The 10293-nt window shown below is 41.9% G+C and overlaps 1 protein-coding gene across 28 annotated transcripts in view; it reads right to left on the bottom strand.

Moving 5' to 3' along the window:
- Positions 1-2713: 2713 nt before the first annotated feature.
- dst (dystonin) overlaps positions 2714-10293 on the bottom strand; it is a 155072-nt gene continuing 147492 nt past the window's right edge. For 14 of the 28 annotated variants that reach the window (XM_053679452.1, XM_053679462.1, XM_053679454.1 and 11 more), the window contains 5 exons: positions 9787-9894; positions 8648-8838; positions 8067-8177; positions 7067-7190; positions 2714-3820 (listed from right to left, as the gene is read on the bottom strand). In XM_053679452.1, the coding sequence (XP_053535427.1) occupies positions 3567-3820; positions 7067-7190; positions 8067-8177; positions 8648-8838; positions 9787-9894 (788 nt within the window). In that variant the 3' untranslated portion in view covers positions 2714-3566. The remainder of the gene's footprint in view (positions 3821-7066; positions 7191-8066; positions 8178-8647; positions 8839-9786; positions 9895-10293) is intronic. The other 14 variants (XM_053679458.1, XM_053679467.1, XM_053679468.1 and 11 more) reach the window with 5 other exon arrangements.

Below are 10293 nucleotides of genomic sequence, written 5' to 3'. Positions count from 1 at the left end.
GAACAGGTCTCGCCATGGTCAACCAAACAAGTTGAGTGCACGTGCTCAGCGTCATATCCAGAGGGTGTCTTTGGGAAATAGACGTATGAGTGCTCCAGCATTGCTGCAGAGGTTGAAGGGGTGGGGGGTCAGCCTGTCAGTGCTCAGACCATACGCCGCACACTGCATCAAATTGGTCTGCATGGCTGTCGTCCCAGAAGGAAGCCTCTTCTAAAGATGATGCACAAGAAAGCCTGCAAACAGTTTGCTGAAGACAAGCAGACTAAGAACATGGATTTCTGGAACCATGTCCTGTGGTCTGATGAGACCAAGATAAACTTATTTGGTTCAGATGGTGTTAAGCATGTGTGGTGGCAACCAGGTGAGGAGTACAAAAACAAGTGTGTCTTGCCTACAGTCAAGCATGGTGGTGGGAGTGTCATGGTCTGGGGCTGCATGAGTGCTGCCGGCACTGGGGAGCTACAGTTCATTGAGGGAACCATGAATGCCAACATGTACTGTGACATACTGAAGCAGAGCATGATCAGTATGCAGTATCCAGCATGATAACGACCCCAAACACACCTCCAAGACAACCACTGCCTTGCTAAAGAAGCTGAGGGTGAAGGTGATGGACTATTGAGCATCTGTGGGGCATCCTCAAGCGGAAGGTGGATGAGCACAAGGTCTCTAACATCCACCAGCTCCGTGATGTCGTCATGGAGGAGTGGAAGAGGACTCCAGTGGAAACCTGTGAAGCTCTGGTGAACTCCATGCCTAGAGGGTTAAGGCAGTGCTGGAAAATAATGGTGCCACACAAAATATTGACACTTGGGGCCCAATTTGGACATTTTGACTTCGGGGTGTACTCACTTTTGTTGCCAGCGGTTTAGACATCAATGGCTGTGTGTTGAGTTATTTTGAGGGGACAGCAAATTTACACTGTTACACAAGCTTTACACTCACTACTTTACATTGTAGCAAAGTGTAATTTCTTCATTGTTGTCACATGAAAAGATATAATCAAATATTTACAAAAATGTGAGGGGTGTGCTCACTTTTGTGAGATACTGTATATCACCACAAGTTGTTTGGAACGGTTTCAAGAAAAAAGCCTCTGCTCTCATCCAAAAACAAACTCAAGTGTCTTCAGTTTGCCAGACACTACTGGGACTTCAAATGGGATCGGGTTCTAGGGTCAGATGAAACCAAAATAGAGCTTTTTGGCAATAAACACCAGAGGTGGTTTTGGCACACACAGAGAGGTAGCCATATGGAAAAGTTCCTCATGCCCACGGGTAAATATGTTGGTGGATCTTTATGTGGATGCTTTGGGGCTGTTTTTCCTGCCTGAAGACCTGGACATTTTGTTAGGATACATGGCATCATGGACTCTATCAAATATCCACAGATATCAAGTGAAAACCTGACTGCCTCTGCCAGAAAGATTAAGATGGGCCGTGGCTGGATCTTCCAGTAGGACAATGATCCCAAACATACATCAAAATCAAGGTCCTGCCATGGCCATCCCAGTCCCCTGACTTGAAACCCATAGAAAACCTGTGTGGTGAACTGAAGAGGAGAGTCCACCAGCGTGGAGCTCGAAATTTGAAGGATTTGTAGAGATTGTGTATGGAGGAATGATCTCAGATCCCTTGCCATGTATTCTCCAACCTCATCAGGCATTATAGGAGAAGACTCAGAGCTGTTATCTTGGTAAAGGGAGGTAGCACAAAGTATTGACTAAAACGGTGACAAAACTTCTTGTACACATATATTTAACAAAGATATTTTTGGATAAACCTGTGTTTTGTTTGCAATTGTTTGATCTCAATAAGAGCAGAGTGTTTTTGTGATTGTTTTAACAAAAGATCAAAAGGTTAAACAAAATTTTCTACAGCATTTTTTTGCTCATATTTACAAAGGGTGCCAATATTAGTGGAGGGCAGTGTATATTGAAACTTTACAGATAAAAAAAAAAAAATCCATTCTCTTTATTCCCCTCAGTGGTTTACTTTTGCCTGCCAAGGAGGGCCCACTCAATTTTTGAATACCACTGCTCCAAGTGTTTGGAGCAGATTCCCACAGATTCCTCAGTGCTCTCATTTTATTCCCCTTTTATTAGAGTAGAGGCTTTGCAGCAATCTGTACCCAACCTGTAAAGCTGAATGTCAACTCGCTCGCATTTCATAAACTAGGTAAGCGGAAAAAGCCCTATAGGTATAAAATAAACGCTTATGACCGGGCAGTGGTCCACGCATTAATTCAGTAAAAGTTTAGTACAATTCTGAGGCATGAAAATGCTTTAAAGCACAGCTTATAAATTCTGCTGCTACTTAGACTTATTATACTAAGCCAAAACAAATTGCTGGCTCTTAAGTTTAGATCTATAAGAAATGTATTTTTGGACTATAATGTGATTTTAGATGTGTTATAGCGTGCAGAGTCAGGGCTTCAACTACACAGCCGGATTCTTTCACATGATGACCGTTAATCCAGTACACAACACACAGGCCATCTGGCACGACTTAGTCAGGAAGTCCCCTTTTTTCCCCCCCTTCAGTGTGCTTTCTGCCAAGCACCAGAATGCTGACACTGTCTATTTTCCTCTCTCATGTCCAGTAAAATTTAATTTACTTCTCATAACTCATTAAAACAAACTCCTAAAACATTACCTCTCTGACACAATATAATCTTGTTTAAGATGGTACACCAACATCACAAATCCAATGAATGAATGTAAACAGGAGCAGGCTTTGCTTTTTCGATACTGCCAAAGCTTTCTGCAAGCAGGTTTATTACAAAAATGTTGAGTAATTCACTGACACCGACTCATACAGTACACAGACATGAATGCACTTATGAATATCTGCTAGTTAGAACCGTGGAAGGTTCTTGTCAAAGTTAAATGGCACACAATGATACGATTAGGAACTTAAAACATTATTTAGCAGGTGGATATGATGGACTGTTTTTTGTTGTTTTGTACTGAAGGCCATGTAGTGTTTTAGGAGGAGCACTTGCAGTGATTACAGTTAGTTAGTATTGTATTGCCCTTTAAAATGCATTCTCAGCAACACATCATTGCACTTTAAATAGATGAATAAATAGTCAGGGTGCCCTGGTGAATCGCAGCGGCATAATATTATTCGCAAGCTTGTGGAGATTTACAGTACGATCCGCTTTCAAAGTGAGCTCAATCCAAGAATATGGAAAATTGTTATTTAGCTTCACCATGTACAGTCCTTTTCTCCTGCCAGTGCTTGCTAACCTCTCAGGTTGTAGCAGCGATACAATAAAATAAAATAAAATCTGATGCGACATTATTCACAGAAATTAAAAATACACAACAAATACACAAAACTGTCATGTTCCACTCACACAGCATCAATCCCACTTACTTCACCTCGTTTCTCCTTGGAATAATTTACAACTTGCTACACTTTTTTTTTTTCCTTTTATAATTTACAACTTGCTACTTGTTCATTTTAAATAAGGACATTTTGCAGTTTTTAGTGTCTTCAGGAGTCCAGTTTTTGTCCAGTGTGTTCCAGCACAGTGCTGTAAAGATAGAAGCCAGCTGCTGACTATCTCTTGGTCGTGGTTTTGGCCAGTTTGCTGCTGGCTGTGCTCCTCCTCTGTGGTGTAGGGATTTTGGAGGGTTTAACTCCAGGCTGCCGTGGAGACGAGCGTGGCCTTGCAGAGTCCATCACCGTCTCCGACACGTCAGAACAGACAGACTGGATATCAGAGATGTCAAAGTCAGAGGCATCACTCCCACGCCGGCTGCTTCCACGGCTCCCTGCCTTACTTCCGGGCCTGCTGGGAATCTTACTGTAACCTGAAGGGGGACAGATTCACTGATGTGGTAAATGTTGACCTATCTTGAATTTATGTGCACTCTAGATGTGTAAAAACACCTTGTTGATAAGAGAGGCCAGAGGACAATGCTGAGATTGGTTCGAGCTGCCTGGAAGGATGTAGTAACTCAATCACTCAAACCGTGGTGAACAGAAAAGCATCTCAGTATGCACAAAACACCGAATCTTGAGGTGGACGGGATATAATAGCATGAAACCACATTGCGTTCCACTCATGTCAGCCAAGAACAGTGATCTGAGGCAATAATGGGAACAGACTCTTTGAAACTGGACAGTTAAAGTTTTGGGGGGAAATCACCTTGTCTTTTTCCAGTCTTCAGCTGTCCAGTTTGGGTGAGTCTGTGCCCACGAAAGCCTCAGATTCCTGTTCTTGGCTGACACGAGTGGAACCTGATGTGGTCGTCTGCTGTTGTAGCCATCCACCTTAAGGTTTGATGCATGTGTTGTGCATTCAGAGATGCTTTTCTGTTCACACCAGTCTGGTCATTGTCCTCTGATCTCTCACAACAACAATGTGTTTCAGCCTCCAGACCCTCCACGCTCAAGCCCAAAATATACTTCACGTTTTACATGTGACACAAATTTCGTCATCAGAGTATACGCACCACCAGCCTTTTCCACCTTAGCACTATTTACAGTGCATCCGGAAAGTATTCACAATGCTACACTTTTCCCACATTTTGTTATGTTACAGCCTTATTCCAAAATGGATTCATTCATTATTTTTCTCAAAATTCTACAAACAATACCCCATAATGACCACGTGAAAGATGTTCGTTTGAAATCTTTGCAAATTTATTATAGAAACAGCATGCCAACCCTGAGTTCCCAGGGCAAATTTGGCCCCCAAATCAACATTTTTAGGCCTTGAAACAACTTATAATAATGTATTTGTGTAATATTACTTTGAAAATGAAGCAGTTCAGTGTTTTTACTAAACTTAGAGCACAATTCTTAACTAGAGAAATGATGCAAAATGCTCGCTGAAATCCTTATACTCATTTAGAAGTACCATACGAGCATCAGCGTGGTCAATGCCTTTGAATAAATTCAAGTAAATAATAAATAAATAAATAAATGCATTTTAGCACCAAAAGTCAAGTTTCTGGTAAACTCAGACCAGCAGATAGTCTTTTCACGAATGCGCAGAAATGGTCCCGTTATGACGATGGATCAGGGTCTGAATCAGGAGAGTTTGCATCTCTCTCAGTTTCGGTTTCAAAATCGCCTGAACTTTCACTGCTGTCACTAGCTAGAATCCTCGCTCTTGCCTGTGTATGTTTTTTATGTGTATGTCACTGTAGGTGTAACTTTAGCTGGAACACGATTAGCTTTTTGCTTTGGCATTTTTAGTTCACTTCTACTATTACACCAATATTCACGCTTGGATCTTCATCGTAATGCCGGTACACCGGCCTTACGGGGATAACGTTTACACTGTAAAGCCGCTATATCGGCCTTACGGGAATAGATCAAAGACGGGCAAGCCGGTTTTTCGGCCATACGGGGTAAGAGGGTTAAAAATAAAAAACAAAAAAAAGCACATGTACAGAAGTATTCACAGCCTTTGCCATGACACTCAAAATTGAGCTCAGGTGCATCCTGTTTTGACTGATCATCCTTGAGATGTTTCTACTACTCAATTGGAGTCCACCTGTCGCTTGTTAAAGTCCCACAGTTAACAATGCATGTCAGAGCACAAACCAAGCCATGAAGTCCAAGGAATTGTCTGGAGACCTCCTAGACAGGATTGTACTGAGGTACAGATCTGGGGATTGAAGGTCCCAATGAGCACAGTGGCCGCCATCATCTGTAAATGGAAGAAGTTTGGTACCACCAGGACTCTTCCTAGAGCTGGCCGCCCGGCCAAACTGAGCAATCGGGGGAGAAGGGCCTTAAGTCAGGGAGGTGACAAAAAACCCGTTGCGTACTCTGACAAAGCTCCAGCATGTCTCTGTGGAGAGAGGAGAACATTCCAGAAGAAGAACCATCTCTGCAGCACTCCACCAATCAGGCCTGTATGGTAGAGTGGCCAGACGAAAGCCACTCCTCAGTAAAAGGCACATGACGGACTTTCAGACCATGAGAAACAAAGATTGAACTCTTTGGCCTGAATGGCAAGCGTCATGTCTGGAGGAAACCAGGCACCAGTCATCACCTGGCCAATACCATCCCTACAGTGAAGCACAGTGGTGGCAGCATCATGCTGTGGGGATGAACTGGGAAACTAGTCAGGATCGAGGGAAAGATGAATGCAGCAATGTACAGAGACATCCTTGATGAAAACCTGCTACAGAGCGCTCTGGATCTCAGACTGGGATGAAGGATCATCTTCCAACAGGACAACGACCCTAAGCACACAGCCGAGATAACAAAGGAGTGGCTACAGGACAACTCTGTGAATGTCCCCGAGTGGCCCAGCCAGAGTCCAGACTTGAACCCGTTTGAACATCTCTGGAGAGATCTGAAAATGGCTGTGCACCGATGCTCCCCATCCAACCTGATGGAGCTTGAGCGGTCCTGCAAAGAAGAATGGGAAAAACTGCCCAAAAATAGGTGTGCCAAGCTTGTAGCATCATTCTCAAAAAGACTTGAGGCTGTAATTGGTGCCAAAGGTGCTTCAACAAAGTATTGAGCAAAGGCTGTGAATACTTATGTACATGTGCTTTTTTTTGTTTTTTTATTTTTAATAAATTTGTAAAGATTTCAAACAAACTTCTTTCACGTGGTCATTATGGGGTATTGTTTGTAGAATTTTGAGGAAAATAATGAATTGAATCCATTTTGGAATAAGGCTGTAACATAACCAAATGTGGAAAAATTGAAGCGCTGTGAATACTTTCTGGATGCACTGTAGTTGTTCCACCAGGTGGCAACAGTGACCCAGGGCCATTGATTCTCAAGGTAGTCTCAAGAAAAAACCTGATTGAATTTGCCATCTCATGCTCTTTTCTGGTTTCTCTCAACATTTCTTCTTCCTCTAGTAACAGGAAATGAAACAGCATGTCTTTCTCCACCATTGTTGTCTTCCTTCAAACCAGAAGACCTGCTCTGTACTGACACTTGTAGGTCATGAGGGGGTAGTGCAAGTTGTCATACTACACATGCGTACATGTCAAATGGAGTATATTTTGAAAGACCTTGGGTACAACTGTGTGTAAACTTTCGTGTCGGGGGGGGGGGGGGGGGGGGGGGGGTTAACTCACCAGCAGTCTGACTTCTAGCTTTTAGAATAGCAGTGTTTATCAGGCTTCCCTCCTCTCCTGATTGGAAACCTTTTCCTGATAAATAACCAGGCAAACGGAGCTTGCTACCTTGGATGGGTGTACTCTGTAGAAGACAAAAAAAAGTTTTTATCAGGACAGATGTTATCACAAGTAAGGATTTTAAAAATTGTGCTTTTGACCTAGATACTGAAAGTGTTACTTGGCTGGAATCATCTTGTACTGTAACATAACCAGTTATTCAAAATAATGTTTCGTTAGTCAGAGATGAAAAGTGACAGAAATGTCATAATAGAACAACTGCATTATTACAGCTATATACTGGAATATTTTGATGCGGGGGGGGGGGACCCTCAGTTACTCTACAGGAAGCACAATAACGCAAACACAGGCATGACAGGGCAAGCAAGTCCTTAAGCAGTTACATAAGAAACATTATAGATCTCCTGTTATAGGAAAATAATCCACACCGTGGTGGTGTGCTATGGCCTGAGACAACACAGAGTTACTGTTACCACCCTCAAGTGGACTATTTTCCAATAACAGCATGCCCTAAAGTACTTTATTAATCTTACACCACAGATTTGGCAATAATTACATTTTTTATTTATTAAGGAACAAGTTGGTTCCTATTATGACTTGTGATAACGGCTATAAAACAGTTATTTCCTCAGCAGCTTCTCTTACTTCCGTCATGAAGATGATTGGAGAATTATACAGTGCTGTGGTATAAAAGTAATAATTTTCCCTGTAGTAGTTTGTGAGAGCACAGCCCAGCTGAAAGAAGAAAAGATATTAAGAGAGAGAGCCCCATTTCTGAACAGAACGTGTTCAATGGTTCATTCAAATATTTAAACTTAGGCTTGCATTCAGATTGCCACCCCACACAGAGTGTTAAGTTAAACAGCAGGAAATTAATAGTGGGTTAGTGACGATTGTTAGCTCAGTATTAGGTTGTGTCACTCCTGTTAAATCACTATACCTCATTGGATGACCCCTGGCTCTCAAAAGAGTCGGACGACTTTAAGGGAGTAGCTGATTTGCTGTTTGTCAGCCAGGGTTTATCATAATTGCGGGTTAAATGTTGGAGAGTCTGTGAGGAACAATGGCGGGTCAAATACAGAAATATAAAACAGTGGTTTAAAATATAAGGAATCTCTATTAAATGATCCCTTATATTAATGTTTAAATGATGCACTGTATAACTAAGTAGGTATTGGGGTGCAAAAGCATCCACGAGAGCCGAGTCTCCAGGCTGTAAACGTAATTAATGTAGACTGGGCTAAATTATGTCGCTCGCATCTCTTTCATCTTATTACAAAAGTTTGAGAAAGTGTTTTGGGAATGTGCTCCTGATCATAAAAGAATTCATAGTTAGCAATTATTGAGAAATAAACACATTTAGTGGACCTTTGCAGAAAGAACGGACATGAACTGAATAGTTTATAAGACTATTAGGCTACTTAATGGCATCTGAGAGAGACACAGAACACCACAATAAGCTCCTTATGTTCCACTTAAAAGTGGAAAATAAAATAACTTGAAAGTACAAAGTGCTCCCACCTTCGGTGTACCAGTCGCAGCAGGGTTGGGCTGTGCAGCACAACTGTGGCTGGAGTTCGACCTGTTCGGGGAGGCACCTCTTGAGGATGGCCGTGACCTTCGACCTCTGTAGCGAAAGCTGGCCATCACTTGAGTGGTCCCTTCCGGAAGAATGAACTTCTCTCGCAACTCCACGTTGGTCCTACCTTTAGCTAAGAAGAGTGCACATGAGTCAGGAGCTAGCAGGAGCACATACTGCTCATGGACTGTACAGTAAAAGCGATTTGACAAAGGGAAGCCCATTTCATAAATGGGTCCAAATGAAATCTTCATTTGAAGGTAATGTGCTCTAATGACGATGGCAATGATATGATGAGTGAGTTAATATGAGCAGTTGGCATGCGGTTTCACATCACTGACATTTAATGGCAATAAAATGGGTATTCTGTATAATCTACTGAACATGTTAAGGCAGGAGAGAGCCTCTTTCCATATCCTTCTGTTAACAACATTTATTTAAAAGCAGACTGTTCTTAAATTAACACTAGGGATGCACCAATACGGAAATCTTGTACCACGTGATACTTTGACATAAGCCTAGTGTACATTGTCATTCTTATGTACAGATAATACAAAATGAGACTGACTTGATAACTTCATGGTCTCTATTAAAGTTTAAACAGCATAACATCTTGCACATAACACACTGCGGGAGCTAAATAAAATGTTCCATGATGTCCCTGATTGCTTAATATTAAGTTGGCTACTTATTTAAGTATCAGTAATGGTACTTAGAAGAAGAAAAAAATGGCATCAATGCATCCCTAATTAACACTAAACCATTTTAGCTGTATTCATTTTATCATAGTGTTTATATACAGAAAATCTAGCCCAATTTAGAGCAAAGATGAAAGTAAGATTGTCAAGCAGACGAAGCATCGAAAGAGCTTTTCGAAAGAACACACAAAGCGCTTGCACCAAGAGACAGCAGAGACTGGCCAGGAAAGCAGCCTGGAAACGCAGTGCAACAAACAAGTGCATGCAAGTGAAGTCTCAAGGAGTAGCATGGGATTAATGTTAATGAAAATACCATCGCTCCAGCAGGAACACTCGGGTGCACACACACGCACAAACACAGTCACATGGGCTTGCACACATACCACTGGGATGGAGCAAGGAGAGAAAGTGTGAGAGTTGCCAACCTATAGGAGACTGAGTAATGGACGAGTTTGATTCCGAGCGTAACATTTTACTCCCGTAGTGATGAACTAGAAGAAATGATAGTTGGGTTCTTAGCACAAAGAAAACAGTGGGTATATTCAGCAGGAAAACGACAGAGAGAGAGAGAGAGACAGTAGAATACTGAGATAGTTGCTTTGTAGGAACATGACAGCAAGCTTTCAGAACCTCATACACAGCCAACCAGAATGTAGAGGCAGAAGACTCGGCCACGATGTTGTATATGACCGAATAACCTGGTTATTAACAGACGGCTTCTAGTACATGCCTATATATATATTGAAACTGTTTTGTGAAGAAGATAATACACATTAACAGCAGAATTAAAATATAAAGCCAATAAAAGAAATCTAATGGTGTGTACAGTATACACACACACACACTAGTCCAATCGGTGTCATTTTAAAGTGTCAAGGCATGTTTTTAAA

This window comes from Ictalurus punctatus, chromosome 3 (assembly GCF_001660625.3).
Source record: "Ictalurus punctatus breed USDA103 chromosome 3, Coco_2.0, whole genome shotgun sequence".
Classification (NCBI taxonomy): domain Eukaryota; kingdom Metazoa; phylum Chordata; class Actinopteri; order Siluriformes; family Ictaluridae; genus Ictalurus; species Ictalurus punctatus.
Note: the sequence above shows the minus strand (reverse complement) of the source record. Positions and strands in the feature narration are given on the sequence as shown.